This window comes from Vipera berus (genome assembly GCF_964194415.1).
Source record: "Vipera berus genome assembly, chromosome: Z".
Classification (NCBI taxonomy): domain Eukaryota; kingdom Metazoa; phylum Chordata; class Lepidosauria; order Squamata; family Viperidae; genus Vipera; species Vipera berus.
In genome coordinates this window covers 90,656,373-90,682,453 of record NC_138205.1, presented here as the reverse complement: position 1 = coordinate 90,682,453, position 26,081 = coordinate 90,656,373, and the positions used below count along the sequence as shown (strand labels likewise).

The 26,081-nt window shown below is 43.1% G+C and overlaps 1 protein-coding gene across 2 annotated transcripts in view; it reads left to right on the top strand.

Annotated features, from left to right (window-relative positions):
• The window catches only part of CHN2 (chimerin 2), a 151,358-nt gene that overhangs the window by 42,934 nt on the left and 82,343 nt on the right, over positions 1–26,081 (top strand). For both annotated transcript variants that reach the window (XR_014028409.1, XM_081343190.1), the window contains exons 4-6: positions 12,308–12,339; positions 13,392–13,505; positions 14,799–15,087. Coding sequence is in view for 1 of the 2 variants with exons in the window: in XM_081343190.1 (XP_081199316.1) it covers positions 12,308–12,339; positions 13,392–13,505; positions 14,799–15,087 (435 nt within the window). In the remaining variant the exon portion in view is untranslated. The remainder of the gene's footprint in view (positions 1–12,307; positions 12,340–13,391; positions 13,506–14,798; positions 15,088–26,081) is intronic.

Sequence of the window (26,081 nt, the reverse complement as noted above, 5' to 3'; positions counted from 1 at the left end):
CCCAGCTTATCTTCTACTGTCTATGTAGTTTTTCCAAACAAATATGTCAGCTGACAAGATTTGTTTTGATAAGTGCCCCAAAATACTTGTTGATAAAATGAAATGTATACATTTGCTCTTTCTAAATTACTGAAATATGAAGCCTTATATAAAAACACTAATCATTTATTTTCTGATTTCATACTCATCAGTTTGTTAAAAAAATATTTGTTTCTTAGCTCATGTTTATATCCACAGTAGCTACATCTATTCGTACAATATTTTGAAAGGGATCTACAATTACCTTTTGATTCCAAAAATATTGTGAATATTTATTAAAGGTCTATCAGCTTCATGAAAGCTTACCGTACTTTTCTGCTGTGGGATCTTATAGTTGTTAAATAACTAATTAATGAGATGGGTTTTTTGCTTGTACATTCCATGGGATATTTGCAAGACCTTTGGGTAGAACATTAAATAGTTCCAAGCACAGATCACTAATCTGGCATATCAATTTGTCAGAGTGTCTGATGAAATCTGGATTTCAACAGGCAGATTAAATTTTGCTTCCTTATGGATCTGCTCGTGGGTTAGCAATCTTTTTTTATGCCTTTGTAGACTTTATCAAAGAATTTAAACCTTTCCTCTGAAATAGAATTATTCCTGCCAATGATCACCTATCGGCTGGAAAGAGTTCTATTTCAAGCATCAGGCAGGAGATTTTTCCAACAGCAGCTCCATTCATGCAAAATTGGAATGAATGAAAGGATTGACTACAATTAGTAGGAATAAGAAAAATTGTAAAACAGATTCTCAGAATCTATCTTCAATCCAGTAATTGTGGCCAGTTTATTAATGTTTATATTACTGTGTACCAATATGAATTTATCAAAATATCATTAAGTTCCGACATGCTGGGAAAAAATAATATATGGATTTTTTCTGACAATAATAAACTGTAGATCAGACTAACTCCACTGTATATTTTGATTCCAATCCATTTGACAGAACTTTCATGTAATCCTCACTACCTAAATAATGAAATAGGAATGAATGTAATACTGGATTATTAAGTGATTTTTCCAGATAGATGAGTACCCAATACTTCATGAATATTTATTAATGGTCTATCTCAGCTTCATGAAAGATTACTTTTCTGCTGCGGATTTTATTGTTGTTAAATACATTTTAAGGAAATAAATGTTATTATTATATTTCTAATTTGATTGTTTGCCTAGTGATGAAAATATTTTTATCAAGTAAAGCAAAAGCAATTACGGTATATGTTAATTGTTGGAAAATTACTGTGGTCATTTCCAGTTTATTGGCACCCAAAATGCAAGCAGTAAATTCCTATATCCAGATCAGAGCAAGCTACAGATTACTCATTATTCAACTAACAAAGACATATATATTGAGGCTTATTTATTAAACATCAACAAACATAAAAATTGCTAACTGCCAAAATGGGACAAAAAGGAAGGAAAAAACAAATAATTGAAGATCAGGCAACAGGTCATATTATCTCCATCTCAATATACCGCAGATCTCAATATATCACAAACTTCTATATAACAGAGCTATAATTATCTTGTGAGTACAGACAGTCCCAAAGGGAATAGCTATTGGTTATTCTAACTTCAATCTTTAAATGTAAATACAACAGAATGGACATGGAAAGTGAGACACCAGATGATCTACCGTATTTTCCGGCATATAAGACGACTGGGCGTATAAGACGACCCCCCAACTTTTGAGATGATTTTCAAGATTTTTCGTCTTATACGCTGGAAAATCAGTGAGCCCGGGAAGGCATGCCCTCCCCTCTCACTGTGGAGGAAGCAGGGCAGGCTGGCGTCTGGCGGGAGCCAGCAGGGCAGTCCTGCGCATGCGCGCGCTCCCCGGCTGTTAAGGAGCGCTCCTTAGCAGCCGGGGAGTGCGCGTGTGTGCAGGACTGCCCTGCCGGCTCCCGCCCGACGCTCTTCCCTCTTGAGGCAGCATCGCTCCCCGGCTCCTAAGGAGTCCTCGGGGATGCTGCCTCAAGAGGGAAGAGCATCGGGCGGGAGCTGGCAGGGCAGTCCTGCACACGCGTGACTCCCCGGCTGCTAAGGAGCACTCCTTAACAGCCGGGGAGCGCGCTTGTGCGCAGGACTGCCCTGCCGGCTCCCGCCAGACGCCAGCCTGCCCTGCTTCCTCCACAGTGAGAGGGGAGGGCGTGCCTTCCTGGGCTCGCTGATTTTCCGGCGTATAAGACGACTGGGCGTATAAGACGACCCCCCAACTTTTGAGATGATTTTCATGGGTTAAAAAGTCGTCTTATACGCCGGAAAATACGGTATCTTTTATTCAGAGCCATGAAAGAAATAATTTTGAAGATTGGGATGATGTAGTCAATCTTTAGGGATAGAGAAGATTCTAACCTTGGCTGCTTTCTTGCAGATGTTTCACTACTCAAACTAGATACTAGTACTGATGATATTACCTAGTTTGGGTAAGGAAACCTGCAACCAAACAACCAAGTTCAGAGAGCCCCAGAAGCCTTATTTCAACCCTGAGTTATAAGTATTCTCCTTTACTGGAGACATAAGCCATTATTAATTTTAAGCATTCTGATAAGATTACATTTTTACTAGGTGCTTTACTATTTCCTATTGAGAACTTTTTTAAAATCTATGGGTGAAACAGGGATATTCAAGGAGAGCATCATCAAATGGAAGTATACTGTCTTCCTATACAGTGCATAAATTAGGAAATATCTAATCCAAGACTCGAGGGAAGTTATATTGTTACTATTGTCAACATATATTCTGGATAAAAATCAGGAAACAATTCACCAGAACAGATATATAAGAAGGATATGTATTTATATAAGCTCATTCTTGCATAAAAAAGTTAAATTTAGAGAAAAATAGTACTTTTTGTTCAAGATTAAAATTAGAGCAACAGATTGAAGTCTGTAACTCCTTCAGGTAAATAAGATCTATGCAACATTTGCTATATTGCATAATTTGGTGTGAAATGGACTCAGGTTAATCACATATAAATATTTCCCCTTCAACTTCTTCTGTTTGTCTGCTCTATAGATTATAATACAAAGAAACCTTTATTGAAGGTTCCTCTCCATTGTACACACTGATTTCCTTTGCCTTGCTAATACACCAGTTCAAAGAAGATTCTCAGCTAACATATATTATCCTGCAACATGGGAAAATTCCTTGGATTTTGCCAATTTATCTGTAAAAAAATATTATTTGCAAAAGAAAATAACATGCCAAAGAAAAATGAGAAATAAGAATGGTTAACCAGAAAATAACATTTTGTGAGGAATATTGTTTGTCATTCTTAATTGTTTTTTTCTGCTTTTACCATCATCAGAAATCACTTTTATATAGAAATGAGCAGCTTAATGGGAAAAATTAATGTAGATATGGCAAATATTGGTGTCTGTTAGTTATGTCCAAAACAGAGCATTTGTAATGCATTTATCTATTCATTCATCTATCTATCCATCTATTCAGTCAATGACTCTTCCAATTCAAAAACTATATTACAAAACCACAAAAATGCAAAGGTAAATTGTTAATATGTTAATCAAAAAGACCTTTTTATTTCCTGTTCAATCTCAGTACAGAAACTGGAATTTATTACCGTATATACTTGAGTATAAGCCGAATTTTTCAGCCCACTTTTTGGGCTGAAAAATTCCACTTCGGCTTATACTCCAGTGAACAAAAAAAAAGAATTTACCGAGGACTTGCGCGCGGCTGAGGCTTCGGTGCTTCCCTCCAGAGGAAGAAGGCGCTGGATGTGGCCGGCTCCGCGGGGAAGGGGGAGCGGAAAAGCCGCAAAAACAGTAGGAGAGATGCTGACTGGCGGCGGCCTCGGAGGAGGCGGAGGGGGAGGAGGGAGGGAAGGGTGACCGGGCGGGGGAGGGGGGGTGAGCCAGAAGGAAAAGGGAAACTCATCCCGCAGAGCGGTTGCGAAAAGAGGGAGGAGATAAGCCAGCCCGGTACCTGGATCCGCTTCCTGTGTCTCCTCCGCTCTGCCATGATGTCCCCGTTTTGGTCTGGTGACGTGGGGCTGAGCCGGAAAAGGGGGAGGGGGAGACCGAGGGAGGGAGGAAGGAAGAGAGAGAGAGAGACGGAGCCAGCGTCAGCCAGCGGGCTCACGAGGGGCAGCAACCTTGCGAGAGGCCACGCGCAAGCCATTAGGACGCGCGCGAGCCCTTGGGGAGGCAGGGCGGGAGCACAGTCCGGCCGCTGGGCTTCCTTTCCCTCTTGTCCGCATCGCTGCAAGGAATTGCGTTGTTTGGGGATGGCGACGCTCGCCCATTCACACGCTGTCCAAACGCTGGTCATTTGCTGCGGGGTTCCCGCTTGGAAGGGAAGGGAAGATTTGTGAGGGGAAGATGCCCTATCGGGGTGGACATAAGGATCCTCCTCCTGAAAAATGTTACCCCAAGTATTCAAGCCAGTCTGTCCCAATAACCTGGAAAGCCTTTCCAAATCCCAGGCTGGTTGTAGTCAGGGTGACCTTTGCGCATCTGGAAGGCACCGAGAGAGCGTTTTTTGTTGAATTGGAGATGGGCTAGTCGTGGTTAAGGCACTTGTAGGCGAAGCAAATCACAAAAGCCCCCAAATCCTTCTAAATGCAGCCCACGGGCGAGCTTCCCAAGTTGTTTTAATTTAGTTTGCACGTGGCAATAGAAATAAGCTTTTTTCCTCCTCAGCGGATCGGTGCGGTGAAGAGGCTGGGCTTCCTTCGGGGGGCCTTTCATTCCTGTACAAGGGGGAAGGGGAACTCTCTGCTTTTGTGTGTGCGTGCGTGTGTGTGTGTGTGTGTGGCCCATCTCCAAAACTGCCGAGGAAGGAGAAGTGGAGGAGGCAGTGGCGGCGGCGGAGGCGGCCGCAGCACCGGCAGCCTTCCGCTTTTGCCGCTTTTGTGTGTGCGTGTGTGTGTGTGGCCCATCTCCAAAGCTGCCGAGGAAGGAGAAGTGGAGGAGGCAGTGGCGGTGGCGGAGGCGGCCGCAGCACTGGCAGCCTTCCGCTTTTGCCGCTTTTGTGTGTGTGTGTGTGTGTGTGTGTGTGGCCCATCTCCAAAGCTGCCGAGGAAGGAGAAGTGGAGGAGGCAGTGGCGGCGGCGGAGGCGGCCGCAGCACCGGCAGCCTTCCGCTTTTGCGTGTGCGTGTGTGTGTGTGTGTGTGGCCCATCTGCAAAGCTGCCGAGGAAGGAGAAGTGGAGGAGGCAGTGGCGGCGGCGGAGGCGGCCGCAGCACCGGCAGCATTCCGCTTTTGCCGCTTTTGTGTGTGCGTCCGTGTGGGTGTGTGTGTGTGTGGCCCATCTGTAAAGCTGCCGAGGAAGGAGAAGTGGAGGAGGCAGTGGCGGCGGCGGAGGCGGCCGCAGCACCGGCAGCCTTCCGCTTTTGCCGCTTTTGTGTGTGCGTGCGTGTGTGTGTGTGTGTGTGTGGCCCATCTCCAAAGCTGCCGAGGAAGGAGAAGTGGAGGAGGCAGTGGCGGCGGCGGAGGCAGCCGCAGCACCGGCAGCCTTCCGCTTTTGCCGCTTTTGTGTGTGCGTGTGTGTGTGTGGCCCATCTGCAAAGCTGCCGAGGAAGGAGACACACAAAGACACACAAAAGCGGCAAAAGTGGAAGGCTGCTGGTGCTGCGGCACCTTCCCGGAACAAGCAAACGCTGAAGAAAAAACGCTGTCGACCCCGGCATCTTTTGCGGGGATTTCCCATTTCCCGTTGCGAAACCAGCCGAGCCCAAGTCCACCCTTTCTTTTTTTTCCACGGCACGCTCGGTGCCTTTCCCACGATCGTGTCTCCTTCAGATCTTACGCAAGCTTCCTCGATTTCCTGGTGTGTGTGTGTGTGTGTGTGTGTGTGTGTGTGTGTTTCTTTCTTATTCCTCCCTTCTCTGGTGGTTGGAAAGGCGTGTGACGCGCTTCGACAACAGCTCTGCTGGCTCTTTCGGTGGGAACCTCCCATCCTCTATATACCCCCATTTCGGCTGCTTCGCAAACTGCTTCCTCCACCCCACCCCACCCCACCTCACCCCTCCCCGCAAAAGATGCCGGGGTCGACAGCGTTTTTTCTACCCGGAACAAGCAAACACGCAGGCAACCCTGCACTATTCAGCTCAGTGAAGTCACGCTTGGTTAAAAACAGATTTAATAATAATAATAAGAAGAAGTTGGGCTGATCAAATGTTTCAATAATGACTGAAGGAGAGCTGCTTGTACCTTGGTCTTTGTGCTGGTGTCTTGACATGCCAGTGTTTTTATTTATTCCATTTATTCCATTTGATCAGCCCAAAGTACAAAAAAAAACCCCAAAAACAAGGTCTAGTTTCACGGCGATGAGCGACCGGAGTGCCAATCAATTAGTTAACAGACTTCATCAGTTCCAAAATCAAGATCACACCGGCAAGCTTTGTCAGTTGTCACTCGCGGCAGTACAAATACACTAGTACGGAAAGCTGCCGTTCACTTTCGGGGGGAGGAAAAAAAAACACAACAACACCGCACGCTTTAAAAGATTGGAGTTTTGCAGCCTTTTTTCTCGGGCCCGTCCGCCACCTTTAACTTAAGGCTGCGCTCTCGATTTCCTGGTGTGTGTGTGTGTGTGTGTGTGTGTGTGTGTTTCTTTCTTATTCCTCCCTTCTCTGGTGGTTGGAAAGGCGTGTGACGCACTTCGACAACAACTCTGCTGGCTCTCTCGGTGGGAACCTCCCATCCTCTATATACCCCCATTTCGGCTGCTTCGCAAACTGCTTCCTCCACCCCACCCCACCTCACCCCCCTTTTTCCAAACATTTTGTTTGCACCTCTGGGCCAAGCACGCAACTCCGAAAACGATCCCACCACTGGCAACTCCCTAGCACCGTAGGCAAAAACTAAAGTCAAAGCCACACCTGACAATCGGGGAGGGGAGGGGAGGGGAGGGGGGGAGGAAGGAGGAAGAAACCAGCGCACCCTTCGCCCTTTTATTGTCGCAATCGAAGAGGCAGGAGAATGCGGGGTGGGGAGGGGAGAGAGAGAGAGAGAGTAGAAATCCCTATTTTCGGAGCCGAGAAGAGAAGCGCGGCTACAGCAGTCGCTAGAGTTCCCCCCAAGGGGGCGGAGAAAGAAGAACTCTCGGAGCGTTTCTTTCGTAAATACGTGCGCAGGCACACACTCGCCCAGCCGCGCACTTCGCCCAGCTTCTCGCGGGGAGTTTGCAAGCCCTTCGTTTCTCTTCAGGGCCGTCAGAAGGGCGAGCAAGTCTCTGCCCTGCCCTGCCCTGCCGTGGGGGTGGGGAGCCAAGCACGCTTGACGTTCCTGGAAACGAGAAGGGCCTGCGGAGACTGACACCAACCCGAGTGCCCAAGCGGGTCTTCTCAGCGTCAGGCAAAGTAGCTCACATGCAAAACAAGCCCGGCAGAGGAGCCGGAGCAGCTCCGCTGCTGGGGGCGCGTCTCGGCTGGGCCTTGCAGGATCTGGGCCGGGCGCCTCTGCTCGCCGCTCCGGCTCCTCTGCCAGGCTTGTTTCGCGTGCGAGCTACTTTGCCGGCCGCTGCTGAGGGAAGATCTCTGGAGAGGAGCATAAGGTGAGCTGCTGCATTTCCCAGCCTCGGCTTATACTCGAGTCACTAACTTTTCATTTTTGGGGGGTAAAATTAGGGGTCTCGGCTTATATTCGAGTCGGCTTATACTCAAGTATATACGGGTAATTAATTATATAGTGTAGAGGTAGATGAATATTCTGTTTTAGATAAATGCAGATATATTGACTACTTTTGCAGGGAAAACTGGCTCAGTAATTCTTAGGCTTGTTATGTTACCTCTCAGATGTTGTAATTTCTGCAACTGTTGCAACTGTTATTTTTTAGAACAGGAATTTACAGACAGCTTTGCCAATTAATCAATTATACTCCTTAATCTACTGAATGCATATTCTCATAATAATACCCTAATAATACCCACCTATTATCAAATAATACTTCTTATTTTTTGTAATGCAATTAGTACACAAAAGATGCATTTATTCTTCTGAAGAGGAATGTTTTACAGGTCATTGTAAAGACATCTTCAAGGTCTATATTTTGGATTTTGAACATCTTACTAATACTCTTTTCATATTTTCCCATCATTAATACATTAGAGATTAAGCAATGTGGGTGGGTGGATGCACAAAGATAATTATAGAGGAAGCAAAATTGCTTTAGCTCTAAATTGATCTTCAGATACTGGCAGTGAGTAAAGATGACTCTACCATTGTCAGTTACAAAATCCTAAAATACCTTTTAGTATGACATACATTTTTATTTCCAGTAAATATATGCACTTTTAAATTTCTAGATTAACATTTTAAAAGTGCAGGAAATTATTTTGGACTTTGATTTGCTTTGGGTTTTGCTTAATTTTGGGAAATATTTGGGAGGTTAAAAGATATATTTTATATATTTCCTATGATGGGTGGGAGTTTTTTATTCTTTAACTGATCAGTAGAGGGGGAAAATGTCATACCACTTTTAGATTAAGTTTATTTTCTATATTATGTCTCAATTTTTCATATCAACATTTCCATTTTGAACTTTTAAAACAAATTTTAAATCACATTTATACCTTGATCATTAGTTTAGTTTTAGCAATTTAATGCATGAATTTGGTGGTTTTAAGACAATAATCACTACCACCTCTTTGTACATCATCAACATTCTTTTGATTTTGTCAACTAGAGGTGAATATGGACAGATAATTCAAAGCATTACTTTCATAAATAGACACATTTAGTTTTCCTCCATTTTTTTCTTAGGATGCATACTATAATAGTACTTCAGGATGGATGTTGTTAACCCATATACAGAGTATCATTTATTTTTAGATCCTGAAAATCAATATACAAAAAGGATATTTGCAAAATGTTTATTAAAACTAACAGGCCTCTCAGTAGCAAAAGTCTTTTCATGCCTTTTCATCCTTAAGTTTTGAAACATTTTACATTATCTAACTGATCATATATTTGTAAGTTGTTTCATTTAATAATAGTTACAGATTTTTATTTGGTTTTCTTACATTTTTGTTACACTATTTCCCTGCTTCTCAGAAATGTTCACATTGTAGCTGCTCTAAGGGCAGCAATTTGAACAATGAAAATCCATAGTAGTATACTAAAGTAGATCTTCAATGTAGTACTTGAGAAGTACTCTTTCAAGGACAGAAGCAGCTTGAACTAAGAGACATTTCCTAATCTTGACAACAATTAACCAGTGGAACCACTTGCCTTCAGAAGTTGTATGTGCTTCATCACTGGAGGTTTTTAAGAAAAGACTCAATAGCCACTTCTCTGGAATGGTATAGGGTCTCCTGCTTCAGCAGGCAGTTGGACTAGAAGACCTCCAAGATCCCTTCCAAGTCTTATTCTGTTAATAAAAAGGTAAAGTTTCCCCTGCACATGCGTGCTAGTCATTTCCAACTCTAGGGGCCAGTGCTCATCTCCGTTTAAAAGCCGAAGAGCCAGCGCTTGTCCGAGGACGTCTCCGTGGTCATGTGGCCGGCATGACAAGACACCAAAGGTACACGGAACGCTGTTACCTTCCCACCATAGTGGTCCCTATTTTTCTACTTGCATTTTTACGTGCTTTTGAACTGCTAGGTTGGCAGAAGCTGGGATGAGTAACAGGCGCTCACTCTGTTACGCGGCACTCGGGATTCAACCCACCAAACTGACGACCTTCTGATTGACAAGCTCAGCATCCTAACCCACTGAGCCACCGCGTCCCTTATTCTGTTAATACTGAGGAAATAAAAGACAAGTTGTATTGAATGGAGGTCTACAAAGTATACAATCTTTTCATGAGATACATCATACAGTAGAAATCTGCAGACTGGAGAAATAACAAGCACGATAAAACAGAGCCTTCACAGATAATAAAATACTTTGAAATGTGAATTTATTTATTTATTTATTTAATAATATTTCTATACCGCCCTTCTCCCGAGGGACTCAGGGCGGTGAACAGGGCAAGAATAAAAATACAAATTACAAAAGTTAAAACTAGATTAAATAAATGCCCACATACTAAAATACATCTATAAAACCTAGTAAAATAACAATAGCAAACCCCCCCCCAATCCCCTCATCAGGCCAGGCCAGCTTGTTCAAAAAAGTATGTTTTTAGCTCGCGGCGAAAGGAGCGAAGGTCGGGCGCCATCCGGAGCTCAACCGGTAGCTGGTTCCATAGCTCCGGGGCGCCCACAGAGAAGGATCTCCCCCTGGGGGCCACCAGTCGACATTCTCTGACCGGTGGCACCCTGAGGAGGCCCTCTCTGTGGGAACGCACAGGGCGGAGGGAAGTCGATGCCGGCAGCAGGTGTTCCCTGAGGTACTCCGGACCCCTGCCATGTAGGGCTTTGAATACCATTCCTAGAAGGTGTTGCAGTTGTAAAGAGGTTTATTTCTTTCTCTTCAGAAAATAAAATATGGTAGAAAATTGTGTAAATCACATTTGGGACCAGTAATTTGGTCATTAGGTGAAGTGGTTGCTAAGCAAAACTGTGGCTATGCTTATGATCTTATTTCAGCTTCTCTTTGTTTTAAAAGCCTATGAAGGTGGTAAAGGCAAGACTTGATCAAAAAGTACTTTTTCATTGCTGTTTACAGTCATTGCATGGGATAGTCACGATGAAGTCACAAAATGTGATATACAGCTATTATTATAATACAAGCAAAATGCATGGAACTTTTATGTATAACATAAATGGGAAAAATATATTCCAAAACTCTAGGAGGTTGCATTCTATATTTCAGCATTAGAGAATGCGAGAAAAGAAAACATGATTTCTGCATGAGGACAACTGTCCAAAGGAGGTGTAGCTTCAGCTCATTTTCAAAGGAAATCGGACTTCATTATTGTATGGACAGTCTGTTACTAAAAACATTCTCCATAACTTTGTTCCATGCCTTGATTTTACACTAGCAATATTTGTGGTTAGCCACAATAACTATTTCATAATAATGGGAAAAAACAAAAAATGAACAGTCTTATTGGAATGGAAATAAAGTAAATATTATTATTTTTTATTTAGTAAAGACTCTGAGAACAGTAGATAGCAGCTGCAAAATAGACAGTACAAGAAAAATAAGAAAGGGAACGAGAGGAAGTTCCTTAGAATAGTATGATTACATTCCCCACCTTATAAGTGTTTAGTTTGTACACTATCTTGAGATACTCCAGCTGCCAATTATTACCTCGTAAACTCAATTTTTAACTTCATTTCAGATAAACTCAAAAATACCTAATTTCTTGTAAAAAAAATCTATTCATCTGCAATAACAAAATATGGGGAGAAATACTCCACACAAACATGATTGATTAACCCAGTTTTGCCCAACCTGCTACTATTCAGACATTTCTGACCAATCTCAACTCAAACCTGCTTAGCTGAAACCTGGAGTCGTTGATAAAGTCATTCAACTGCTTTGCAAAGAAGAAATGGGCAATAAATGCATCTCTAAATGTGATTATTCCTATTTGACTTAGCCAGCTGGCATTGAGTGATGACAGGAATTGCTTACTTCAATAGAGAACAGGACTGGATAAATTAGGGACACCTGCAAATATTATTTCTGTCAGTATTAAAATAAACAGAAGCAAAATTAAGTACAAATTATATTCTGTAAGGATCTGCCCCCTACTGGACCAATGTGTATTTGCTTACCAAGGATAATGACATTGCACTGTGTTATTTTACTATCTGAACACTATCTCCTGAAAGTGCATTTCCTAGAAAATGTTTAGGTAGCAACCAGAAGAACATTAAGATGAAAGTTATTTGTACTGCAATGAATTATTACAGTTACCCTTTTAAAAAGCTGATATAGAAACTTGTTTTTTTTATATTTAGAATGATTATGGTTTTCCTTGGAGTATACATTTTAATTATTTCATTACAATGAAATGGAATTTCTTTAAAGAAGACTGTGGAAGCCAAAGCTCATAATATAATGACATTTTGTAGTGCATCAAAAGACTTCATTAAGCAGAACCAGAGATGAATACATACAAGGAAGTGTTTTAATACATTTCCAAAAATCCTATATTAGGAGTATGTCAGCTACAGTACAAGTTCATTAGATTGACTGGAGAACTGATCCATCCATCCAACATTTAATTGATGAGTACAATTTAGTGTAACAAAAGAGGAAAAGTTTGCTACTGGTGTATCTATCTACTTTTCTTTTCAACATAGTATGTAAAAAAAGAAACCCTTAGGTTTGGGGCTAATTTTTATTTGATTTTTTTTGGTATCATTAGTTCAAATCTAATATATTTTTTAATTGATTTAGGTGGAGAACAGGCCAAAATACTATGGAAGAGAGTATGTATTAAAGTATTTGTTATTTAATATGGCATACATTAACTAATAATCAGCAAAACTTTGATTAATTTGTTTAAAAATGATGGCTTTTTTAATGCAGATACTTTTGAACAGGAGTGTGCAAAACATTTCAGATTCCAAAAGTTTTGAATCTGAGGAGGAAGAAGGTGTGTTAAATATGTTTTGCTGCCTTGAGTTATTTGTAAAAATAATAAAAATGTGGGATATAAATTATCAAATAAATAAACTTGAAGCATGCTGACCCTATGCCATTCCAATCTTATTGCAAGTGCTCACAGCTTGAAACACCATCATTTTGAGTCCAGTTTATTTCAGAGTTGGCTTTAAAGGTGAGGGCACTTACCTCAATATCAGAATAGTGGTGGACTGTATTGTAAGATTGGTGCAGTCTGTTTCATATTCCAAACACCTACTTTGAACTCAGACCAGAACATTTTAATGGAAACATTAAAATGAGAATATTTTATATTGCCTTCCAAACAACTGACAGTATCAAAAATATGGTAGTTGCCACAATGCATTGGATTTTTTTCTTTTATCATGTTTATTTCTTTTTTTGAAAAAAGGTTTAAATTTGAAAAGCTCCAAATAGGACAAGAAAATCCTGCTGCTGAAGTTACCTAGTTTGGTAATGGAAGGGTCAGGAATTATATTAATTATATTAAAACAAGCTTGGGAAACAAACCACAGCCAAAATAATCCAGGATACTGCAAAAGCAACTGTAAAGTGTCCAAAATTCAATCGTGATTGCAGGGGAATGCAGAGCCTTACAGGAAAACTGAACAAGATATAACACTAAATTTTTAAATGGCAAGGCAGTCCATCTTTTAAAAGTGGGAATCCAATTTTAATGTCCTTCTATTAAAAAACTTCCAGCTTCACATATTAATAGTATTAGCCTTTAAGGGGGGGGGGGTTGTTAGAAACTTTTGTGCTTTATTCTTTTCTCTCCTCGCCCCAATATCAAATGCTTCTGATTTATTTATTCACCCATCTCCCTAAGAATTATAAATTGCCTTTGTTTTTCTAGATTTCACGGGATCATTTCTCGTGAGCAAGCTGATGAATTGCTTGGAGGAATAGAGGGAGCATATATTCTTAGAGAAAGTCAGCGACAACCTGGGTGCTACACTCTGGCACTTAGGTAAATTCTGTCACATCCACCATAAATTTTAAGAAATGTTTGTTAATCTTAAAAATGTAAGGCATAATTTGTGAATGACATGTGAATAACCACATTCAAGGTAATATATCTTAAAACATGATGTAATATATTAAAGGTAAAGGTAAAGGTTCCCCCGCACATGCGTGCTAGTTGTTTCCGACTCTAGGGGCCAGTGCTCATCTCCATTTCAAAGCCGAAGAGCCAGCGCTTGTCCGAGGACGTCTCCGTGGTCATGTGGCCGGCATGACAACGCCAAAGGCGCACGGAACACTGTTACCTTCCCACCGTAGTGGTCCCTATTTTTCTACTTGCATTTTTACGTGCTTTCAAACTGCTAGGTTGGCAGAAGCTGGGACAAGTAACAGGCACTCACTCTGTTGCGCGGCACTCGGGATTCGACCCGCCAAACTGCCAACCTTCTGATCGACAAGCTCAGCGTCCTAACCCACTGAGCCACCGCGTCCCTTTTTGTAATATATTAAGGATGCTTTAATCCAAACAAGAAAGAAACCAAAACATTTAGATGTGAATGATGGTTGTTGTAGTCCAAAACAACTAGAGAAGTTAAACTATTTCAACCTTTGAAATTATTAGATATTGCAAACTTTGTTGACTTTTAACAAGCTGTTTTTAAAGCATCTAAAATATCATTTCCAAAATGTGCAGTACTGTATAAATGTAGACACTGCAAACAGAAGAAACTGAGGAGTATGAAACTACCTTACCTTAATAAAAAATCTGTGCAGAACTAATACTGCAAATATGAACAATGATTATGTAACAAGATCTTGTGATCTCTTACATTAACCTTTTTCTCTGAAAAGCAAATTTTCCCTCGCTGTTGAAAATGCAGTTATGTTTCCACTGTTATCGGCTCTTTTTAAAGTTGAAATTAGCTCCTATTTTTATTTAACAGGGAAATGCAATACAACCAATACTATAATACAATACTATTAATGCAATCAGTACTATAATGTAAATTATTAACTGTGTCAGGAGATGGATGAGAAAATATTTACTTTGAAAGAAAAGTAGAGACTGAATTATTCCAAACGTCAATCCAATGATTAATTGCAAAATTTGGAATATTTCCTCCGTACTAGCCCATCATTTTTTTTCTTAAACTTGCTTTAAATGTATATAATCTTTATTACATAATCCTTTTCTCCACTATTTATATAATGGGTATTTAAAATGCATATAATTATTTTTAAAAAATACAGTTGTGATGGTCAAACACTAATTCGACACCTTTGTTGTGTTTTAATGCAGATTTGGGAGTCAGACCTTAAATTACCGTCTTTTCTATGATGGAAAGCACTTCGTAGGGGAGAAGAGGTTTGAATCAATCCATGATTTGGTAACAGATGGCTTAATAACACTGTATATAGAGACCAAGGCTTCTGAATATATTTCCAAAATGACAACAAATCCTATCTATGAGCACATTGGATATGCTACTTTGCTTAGAGAAAAAGTATCCCGTAGACTGAGTAGATCAAAAACTGCATCAAGAAAGGCTGGTGTAGCAACATGTGAAGAAAATGCACCAGTTGAAAAGGTAAGGTGGCCAATTTAAAGAAAATTACTTCATTCATTTGCCTATATTAAAAAATTATCCATGTCTTTCAGAGATAGAAGTTGTTGAAAAGCATTCAGAGATAAAATCAAATATAACATATTGGAAATGTTTCTGAAAAGTTTTGGAATTTGTCTTTATGTTTACTAGAATTAAACTCCAGATTAGTGAAATCCATGTCATATGCCTGTAGGCATTTCTCATTTATTTCAGTGGAGGTTATTACAAGTCCAGATAGGACCAGAGGTGAAATAAATGGGATCATCTGTTTTTTTTAAAACAGTGTCATTTATGCACCTGAATACAAACAGAATGAAAATATAAAAAGCTGTTTGTCTAGTTCAATATTGCCTTACAAAACACTAAAAACAGCTCCAATTATTCAGACAGGGTCCTACCTAGTCATAACAAATCTGAGATCTTCTACATTCAGTGCTACTATTCCACCATGGTTACACCCAATATAAAATGCAATAAATAGTATTAGTATAAAATAGATTACAGCTTTATTTATGATTCCCCATTGTTCCAATATATTTTGAGTATCACCAAATCTCAAGTTTGTGACTTTTTCTATAAAAGCGAATGTTTCTTTTGCCTTTGGTGAACGGATCTTCATCTGGGACTTTGGTTTTTCTACTCTTTTTAATTTTGCTTTTCACACTTAACAATTTGCTACAATAGTTAGATGTGTTCAGTAGTGATGAAAAGTAATTTGTTTTGCTGTTTTAGAAGATTTTAGGTCTGTTTCTCTATGAGTTTCATTATAAGACAAATCACACTATAAGTAATGATAGATGAGTTTATAAAAAGTTATTTGAAAATATTCTCTCTCCATAAATTTAAAAATGTGTCAGATTCTATTTCTGAAGGTGAAATACATTTGAATAATGAGATGATTTTGCTGATCTGCTTTTGAGATGAAATGCATAGCTGCTCAGAAGATTTATGATACTTTCTGTGCTATAAAGACATTTCTGAGATACTGCTCTGTTTTTAAGATGGTAGATCTCTTAAATTAATTCTTTGTTATAAACTGGCATAAATCAAGTAAAATTCAAACCTTTTGGGGGGTTAATTTGGAGAATTTTGGGAGGGGGTTATTTAGGGGAATGGATATTAAGTCTATTTGAATAGTAATAAAATAAAACTAATTAGGTAAATACTATTGAAAATACACACATGGACCCCTGAAACCCAAACAGCCAGTATGACATATATCACATTTATTTATTTATATTTCATATTTTTAACTGCCCATCACCCTCAGATATGTCAATATAATCCAAAATCCTATAGAACTATTTTAACATATCAATTTATCGTATGTTATTATCTACTATTTATTGAAGTTTCAAACTTTTTAAAGCCCTGAGTGCACACAATTAGACTGTGCTTTATTTGCTTCATGCAAGAACTTTTGGGTATACTGAAGAAATGTTCCTATTTATTTGTTCCTAGTGGGAAAGAAGAAAGACAGGGTTGGTTTAGTCCATCAGCCACATTTTTCAAGAATCTACCAAAAAGAATATTCACTTCCTGAAAGATGATCATTGCAAGCATATGTATATACAGTAAAAACTCAGCTGGCAAAGATTAGCCTAAACATTGTCTTGGGAACTGCATATTGGTTGAGAAATTTACCATATTATTCTTTTTAAACATGTAGTATATATTCAAAGATATGGATCCCAGCTCTTTATATAAAATACATGAAGGAATGGAAATGTTAAATCTTAACAACTCTCTCAAGAAGAATACCAGTCAAAAACCATATGAAAAACAAGCTCTGTGACTTGGGCCAGTCACTCTCTCAACTCACCTTACCGCACAAGGTTGTTATTGTGGGAAAAAGTAGTAGTGTGAAGGGCTATTATGTATGTTTGCTAGCTTGAGTTATTTATAAGAATAACAAAGGCAAAATTTTAAAATCTAAAAAATAAAACAATCATTTTAGATACAATAAGTGGAACAAAAAGAATGGAATCTTACAAACATATTAACATGATCTGGAATTATCCATACTAATATATTCATATTGAAGAACTACAACAGATAGTCATGTATGTGTCCTCTGCATTCAATGGCATTTCTTTCATATTTGGATGCAGGATTACATCCTGTCTGATTATGGGTAAATCTGGATCTATGGGAAAAATTTCATTTCCCAATTCTTTGTCCTTGATCTGAATCAGCCAAATAGATCTTTGACATGACGTTTTTCAGTAGCCAACAGACTTCCATAACATCTGACCTACATTTGTATAAACTATACAATGGCAGTTCAATATCTTGACATTACATTTGAGTTACTGATTAGTGGAAGAGAGGTACGGATTTAAAAAAATTTGGGAAATCAATTTTAACTGGAATAAACATTTATTTCAATATGACATTATATAGTTTCTCTGCTACTAGTTTTCCTCCAGATTTTGATTTAGAACAGAAAAGCTGTTCTAGTTTTCTATTTAATTTTATTCAACAAGTAAAACATGCTTACTTCTTATTCAACAAGTAAAGCATTTATATTCATAAATTAATGGACTGAACTCAAGAAGTAAGGCTTGATAATGATTCTTTGACTCCAAGGTACTATAGTTTGATAAATAAAATTTGTTTAACATAATATTTGCAAGATTTCTGATATAAAATGAACTATCTAGTTTGTCTAGAAATGAAATATATTTTAGAATGCAATTAAGATATTGCTTCAATTTGAAAATATTACTGTTCTCAGTTTGGTATTAATATTACTATTCTCATTTTAGTATTAATATTACTGATCTCATATTAGTATTAATATTCAAATTATGTTTGCATTTTTAAATTTGGGTTAGGACAAAACTAAGTTAACTTATTTTGTTGTCTTTCTTCAACCCTTGCTTAGGATAACATCATATGAAGTATTATATTTGCAGATTATTATTTTTTCTGAATTGCCAAAATTAAGGTTTTGCTCACATATTAAATTTCAGAATTTTTAAAATAGGAAAACCAGCACTTTGCTCTTGTACAGTTTTCATTTCAATTATATACTGAGGCTTGCTGTTCAGATAAATATCTTCCACTGTTTTATGTTTCCTTCAAACAAAGCTACTTTAATTTCCCACGGTTTAAGACAGGTTTTTTTAAAAAAAGCTAAATTCAGGTGTCATAAATTACTCTGGGAGTTCAAAGAAAGTGGATATTTTCCTGTCTGCTGTTGCAAGAACTAAAGCAATGCAATGGTGTGACATCTTTAACCTATATTAAACTTCAGTGATGTGTCCATGCAAGATGTTATTTTTTTTCTCTTGCAGGGCTTTACTGTTCTAACTTTTTGATATAAAATCTATGGTCTGTATTAAAAAGTCAGAACTTTGATCTAAAGACATGAATAGTTTTCATAGTATAATAGCATATTGGAGAACATCAAATTTTTCATTTTGTCAAATGATAAATTATTTGACAAATAATTATTTATTTATTTATTTATTTATTTATTTATTCGGTTTATATACTGCCCTACTCCCAAAGGACTCAGGGCGGTTTACAAGGCAAAATTTAAAAACAATACAATATAAAATTAAAATAAAATAAAATTAAGTCTAGCCGCAAAAATTAAAATCACAATTTAAAAACATTAAACCCCTCAGTCCAGACCAGATAGCTCAAAGAGCCAGGTTTTTAGGTCCCGGCGAAATGAACGAAGGTCGGGGGCAGTCAGTTCCGTTGGCAGTTGATTCCATAGGGCAGGCGCGCCCACAGAGAACGCCCTCCCCCTGGGGATCGCCCGTCGGCAATCCTTGACTGGCGGTACCCTGAGGAGGCCCTCCCTGTGGGAGCGCACAGGACGATGGGAAATTGACGCTGGCAGCAGGTGCTCCCTTAGATAATATATTATTAATAATTATTATTAATAATTATTAATAATAATTATTAATAATAATTATTCAAATTATTAAAAAGAATTATGTCAGCTTTGAATGTGACATGGTTAAATTTTACTAATAATACTTCTATCAAAATTAAAATGTTTCTGTATGAGTAGCTTCAAGTACTTGTGAACAGCCACTGAACATTTCTAGTTACTGTAGGCTGAAGATGTTACGGTGACTTGTTCATTTGATGATTACATTTCTTTGTGCAGTGGCTCGAAACAAATGGCTGCTCTTCAGAGGGAAATCTACTGTTGATTATTTCCCATTCTGAATGGCTGTCTTTCTTAAAGCTAAACAAACAACAAGCCATGATAATGCTCTTACCACATTTTATCCTATAAAATTCAGTTGAGGAAATTTTCATTAGCATATTTTTATGGCAAAACCAGATTTAAAAACATCCTAACAAAGTAACCCAATGTATATTTATTTGGTTTGGTTAAGTACAGTGAGACTACTCTTAAGTAGGTGAGTGTTAAATAGTACTGTTGCTGCATTTTGAAATACAATTTGAATCAGATTTCATGGTTCAGAAAACAAACATCCCAGATTTACAACAAAACTGACAGAATTTCTAAATTATATATGTTGCAAGAAAATGGGCAGAAGCTTCTAGCACCTTAAAAATGAACAACTTTATTACAGCAGAAACCTTTGTGAATCTAACATGGAATATAACTCATCCTAAACAACTCATATTTATTCTTCATTATAGTAGATCTAATTCTATAGTAATTTGGTTATATGGTTTAATAGCTGTGACACAAAATTTATCTATTTGGTATATAGCAAAGCAAGATACCGTATATACTTGAGTATAAGCCGACTCGAGTATAAGCCGAGACCCCCATTTTCACCCCCAAAAACTGGAAAAAGTTCGTGACTCGAGTATAAGCCGATCCGCCGTTCTGCAAGCCTCCGCCGCCAGCAGAGGCTCGATCCGCCATTTTGCAAGCCTGAATACACAGGAATACCCTGTGTGGCCGCGGCTCTCGGGGAAGCCCTGGCTGTCCGCTTCCTCGTTCCACGCTGCCATTCGGGGCCCGCGCGTTCCCTGGGCAAATCGCGGCGCCCAGCAGGCGAGGAAACACGCCCGCTCCAGTCGCCCCCCCTTCCCTCAGGAGACGCGAAGCAAGTGACCGCCCGGAACTTACCGAGGACTTGCGCGCGGCCGAGGCTTCGGTGCTTCCAGGATCGCGCGCACCTCTCCCAAGCCGCCGCCGTCCGGAGACCTGCCGAAGTTTGGGGAGATTTGGGGAGGTGCGCGCGCACCTCCCCAAACCTCCCCAAATGTCAGCAGGTCTCCGGATCTCCGTGCCTTGCCTGCCTGCTTCTTTCGCTCACCCGTGCTTTCTCTCCCCATCGCTCACCCGTGCTTTCCCCCCCCATCGCTCACCCGTGCTTTCCCCCCCCATCGCTCACCCGTGCTTTCCCCCCCCATCGCTCACCCGTGCTTTCCCCCCCCATCGCTCACCCGTGCTTTCCCCCCCCATCGCTCACCCGTGCTTTCTCTCCCCATCGCTCACCCGTGCTTTCCCCCCCCATCGCTCACCCGTGCTTTCCCCCCCCATCGCTCACCCGTGCTTTCTCTCCCCATCGCTCACCCGTGCTTCCCCCCCCCATCGCTCACCCGTGCTTTCTCTCCCCATCGCTCACCCGTGCTTTCCCCCCCCATCGCTCACCCGTGCTTTCCCCCCCCATCGCTCACCCGTGCTTTCTCTCCCCATCGCTCACCCGTGCTTCCCCCCCCATCGCTCACCCGTGCTTTCTCTCCCCATCGCTCACCCGTGCTTTCCCCCCCCATCGCTCACCCGTGCTTTCCCCCCCCATCGCTCACCCGTGCTTTCCCCCCCCATCGCTCACCCGTGCTTTCTCTCCCCATCGCTCACCCGTGCCGCCCCGAAAATGCCGCTGCCGCTCGCCCGCTTGCTCGCTTCCTCGCCCGGGGACCAGCACCAGCCAGCCAGCCCGCCGGCGAGAAGCCCGGCCCGGAGGTGAGGGGAGGGAGCGGAGTCGCTCACCCGTGCTTTCCCCCCCCCATCGCTCACCCGTGCTTTCTCTCCCCATCAAAGATCCTTGGAAGTAATGGTTGGAAAAGTTTGCAAGTCTTTGGGAAAGTTCAAGAAGTGAAAGGAATACCCTCCTCTTGAAAGACCAGATAAGGCAGACAGGGAGATGAAGAGTTCAACCGAGTTTCCTCTTTTGTTCAGGCATCTGCACCCGCTGCTTTTAAACTCGCCTGGCGCTGCAACGGCACCCGTTTTCCCCGGCGAGTTTTCCCTACCTGGCCCCTGCAGAATCGCGGCGGCGCCCCCGGAGAAGCCTACCCCGAGGCTGCGGCCGATTTTTCCTTCTCCTAGACTCTGCCGCCCAGAGCGTTGTTTCTCCCCCTCGTGCGTGCATGGGATGAGGCGAGAAACCAACAGCCTGCGTCCGTCTCTCTTTATGTATATTTCTGTATATATCTTATCTCGGGATCTAGACCTTTCGAAGGAGAAGGGGCGGCTGGAGTTCGTGAGTTGCTGTGGGACCCAAGGGTTGGGGGAAGAGAGATGGGAGGGAAAAGGGGAGAAACCTGCCGCTGGCTAGTTCTTTGTCTGATCGGGGAGCCTGAACAAAAGAGGAAACTCGGTTGAACTCTTCATCTCCCTGTCTGCCTTATCTGGCTTTTTGAAACGCACCACCGGCTGCTCCGTCCAGAAGCCCAGATTCGGGAGGGCTGCTTGGCTTCCACTTGAGCCCATCTATGTCCGCGGGCCCCCCCCCCCACTACCCCTAGACCTCCGCCGCCGGCGGAGGCTGGATCCGCGCTCCGCAGCGGCAGGGCGCGGATCCAGCAGAAAGAAGCAGGCAGGCAAGGCACGGAGATCCGGAGACCTGCTGATGATTGGGGAGGTTTGGGCACCTCCCCAAACCTCGGCAGGTCTTCGGATCTCCGTGCCTTGCCTGCCTGCTTCTTTCTGCTGGATCCGCGCCCTGCCGCCGGCAGAGGCTTGCGGAGCGCGGATCCAGTGTGGGGGGGGGAAAGCCCTTTAGCAGGATTTGCCTGCATGCCGGCGGAGGCTGGATCCGTGCTCCACAAGCCTCTGCCGGCGGCAGGGCGCGGATCCAGCAGAAAGAAGCAGGCAGGCAAGGCACGGAGATCCGAAGACCTGCCGAGGTTTGGGGAGGTGCCCAAACCTCCCCAATCATCAGCAGGTCTCCGGATCTCCGTGCCTTGCCTGCCTGCTTCTTTCTGCTGGATCCGCGCCCTGCCGCTGCGGAGCGCGGATCCAGCCTCCGCCGGCGGCGGAGGTCTAGGGGTAGTGGGGGGGGGGGCCCGCGGACATAGATGGGCTCAAGTGGAAGCCAAGCAGCCCTCCCGAATCTGGGCTTCTGGACGGAGCAGCCGGTGGTGCGTTTCAAAAAGCCAGATAAGGCAGACAGGGAGATGAAGAGTTCAACCGAGTTTCCTCTTTTGTTCAGGCTCCCCGATCAGACAAAGAACTAGCCAGCGGCAGGTTTCTCCCCTTTTCCCTCCCATCTCTCTTCCCCCAACCCTTGGGTCCCACAGCAACTCACGAACTCCAGCCGCCCCTTCTCCTTCGAAAGGTCTAGATCCCGAGATAAGATATATACAGAAATATACATAAAGAGAGACGGACGCAGGCTGTTGGTTTCTCGCCTCATCCCATGCACGCACGAGGGGGAGAAACAACGCTCTGGGCGGCAGAGTCTAGGAGAAGGAAAAATCGGCCGCAGCCTCGGGGTAGGCTTCTCCGGGGGCGCCGCCGCGATTCTGCAGGGGCCAGGTAGGGAAAACTCGCCGGGGAAAACGGGTGCCGTTGCAGCGCCAGGCGAGTTTAAAAGCAGCGGGTGCAGATGCCTGAACAAAAGAGGAAACTCGGTTGAACTCTTCATCTCCCTGTCTGCCTTATCTGGTCTTTCAAGAGGAGGGTATTCCTTTCACTTCTTGAACTTTCCCAAAGACTTGCAAACTTTTCCAACCATTACTTCCAAGGATCTTTGATGGGGAGAGAAAGCATGGGTGAGCGATGGGGGGGGGGGAAAGCACGGGTGAGCGACTCCGCTCCCTCCCCTCACCTCCGGGCCGGGCTTCTCGCCGGCGGGCTGGCTGGCTGGTGCTGGTCCCCGGGCGAGGAAGCGAGCAAGCGGGCGAGCGGCAGCGGCATTTTCGGGGCGGCACGGGTGAGCGATGGGGAGAGAAAGCACGGGTGAGCGATGGGGGGGGAAAGCACGGGTGAGCGATGGGGAGAGAAAGCACGGGTGAGCGATGGGGGGGGAAGCACGGGTGAGCGATGGGGAGAGAAAGCACGGGTGAGCGATGGGGGGGGAAAGCACGGGTGAGCGATGGGGGGGGAAAGCACGGGTGAGCGATGGGGAGAGAAAGCACGGGTGAGCGATGGGGGGGGAAAGCACGGGTGAGCGATGGGGGGGGAAAGCACGGGTGAGCGATGGGGGGGGAAAGCACGGGTGAGCGATGGGGGGGGAAAGCACGGGTGAGCGATGGGGGGGGAAAGCACGGGTGAGCGATGGGGGGGGAAAGCACGGGTGAGCGATGGGGGGGGAAGCACGGGTGAGCGATGGGGAGAGAAAGCACGGGTGAGCGATGGGGGGGGAAGCACGGGTGAGCGATGGGGAGAGAAAGCACGGGTGAGCGATGGGGGGGGAAAGCACGGGTGAGCGATGGGGGGGGAAAGCACGGGTGAGCGATGGGGGGGGAAGCACGGGTGAGCGATGGGGAGAGAAAGCACGGGTGAGCGATGGGGGGGGAAAGCACGGGTGAGCGATGGGGGGGGAAAGCACGGGTGAGCGATGGGGAGAGAAAGCACGGGTGAGCGATGGGGGGGGAAAGCACGGGTGAGCGATGGGGGGGGAAAGCACGGGTGAGCGATGGGGGGGGAAAGCACGGGTGAGCGATGGGGGGGGAAAGCACGGGTGAGCGATGGGGGGGGAAAGCACGGGTGAGCGATGGGGGGGGAAGCACGGGTGAGCGATGGGGGGGGAAAGCACGGGTGAGCGATGGGGGGGGAAAGCACGGGTGAGCGATGGGGGGGGAAAGCACGGGTGAGCGATGGGGAGAGAAAGCACGGGTGAGCGATGGGGGGGGAAAGCACGGGTGAGCGATGGGGAGAGAAAGCACGGGTGAGCGATGGGGGGGGAAGCACGGGTGAGCGATGGGGAGAGAAAGCACGGGTGAGCGATGGGGGGGGGAAGCACGGGTGAGCGATGGGGGGGGAAAGCACGGGTGAGCGATGGGGAGAGAAAGCACGGGTGAGCGATGGGGGGGGAAAGCACGGGTGAGCGATGGGGGGGGAAAGCACGGGTGAGCGATGGGGAGAGAAAGCACGGGTGAGCGATGGGGGGGGAAAGCACGGGTGAGCGATGGGGGGGGAAAGCACGGGTGAGCGATGGGGGGGGAAAGCACGGGTGAGCGATGGGGGGGGAAAGCATGGGTGAGCGATGGGGGGGGAAAGCACGGGTGAGCGATGGGGGGGGAAAGCACGGGTGAGCGATGGGGGGGAAAGCGGCAGCGGCATTTTCGGGGGCAGCGGGTGAGCGATGGGGGGGGAAAGCGGCAGCTGCATTTTCGGGGGCAGCGGGTGAGCGATGGGGGGGGGAAAGCGGCAGCGGCGGTTGTTGGGGGCGCAGCAGGCGAGGCAGCTTCTCTCAGCAGCCTGTTCCGAACGAACGGACAGTTCTTTTTTTTTGTTGACTGGAGTATAAGCCGAAGTGGAGTTTTTCAGCCCAAAAAGTGGGCTGAAAAATTCGGCTTATACTCAAGTATATACGGTAAATCTTATTTGATCATTTTGGTATATTTATAATAAAGATGGCTTATTAGAGAAAAATAAATTGATGGCAACCTTGATATGCTGGGTGTTTTTTTAATCAAATTTGAATTGCAAGGAAAAGTTATTTTGGAAAAAGGAATTTTAGCTACCCTAGTATTGAGAACTACTGTAGTTAAACATTATGTGTGGCGCTAGAAAGGGCTCGTGTTGAGCTGAGTATATAAGAATGGTTAAATAACTGCTTGGTTCCAATATAGGAATTTTTAAATACTCCTTAATATGAGGTAATATTAAACTAAGTTCTGTTCTTCATGTCAAGTAATTTTTCTTAATTATTTGAAATACGTGTTTACGTTCTAAGGACAATAGTTGGTCAAGAGAATCATTTTCTTTTTTAATGCTAGTTGATACCAGCACTAAAACCTGAAATTGATCTCTCAGAACTAAAGGATCCATCCTGCTGGGGGCGGAAAGGGCACCTGAGCCTATAATTAAACATCATGCCATGCTTTTGCCTCTATTTCAATGATCCTGTCTCTAGCTTTAGTGATAACTTTAGCACACATTTAGGAACATGGAAAATTAATCATAAGAACCTGTTTGGAACTGTTTCTAGCAGTTTGTAATTAGGGAATTGGCCCAACTGTGCATCATAAAGCTCACAGGTCATAACCTTTGCCTCAAATGACTTTGATGTTGCTGTAGTACATTCCTTGCCTTTGGCATAAAGAAACTTAATAGTCTTGCTGAGCTTCTCAGTGCTAATTGTTTCATGTAATCTATATGGGTTTTCTAAGAGCAGCATCATGTGGGACAATCCCCTGGATATTTGAAACGCTTAACTTGTTCAATTTTCATAGTCAAGGCTACGTGACCAAGGTAGCAGGCCATATCAGAATATGTTATCTTGAGATTGTCTTCATTCTGCTTTCCCCAGATTTTAAATGTTAATATTTAAAAATTTTCATACTTAGTTACTCAGGCTGTTGTTTCTTTGTTCAGTTTCTATGGCCACCCACCTCACGACTCTAGATGGCTTAATTTTTATTTATTTCTTTAAAAAAATAATTTTAAGTATTATGTATATTTTCAGTAATCATATTTTTATAATATTTGTATTTTTTAACATTTTCTAAATTGCCCCAGGAATCCTGATTGTAATTGAATATTAACATTATTACTTATGCATTGTTCAAACTTACCTTTTATTTTTTATTAAAATTAAAGGGTTTTTTATTTATTAATTTATTTAATAAAATAT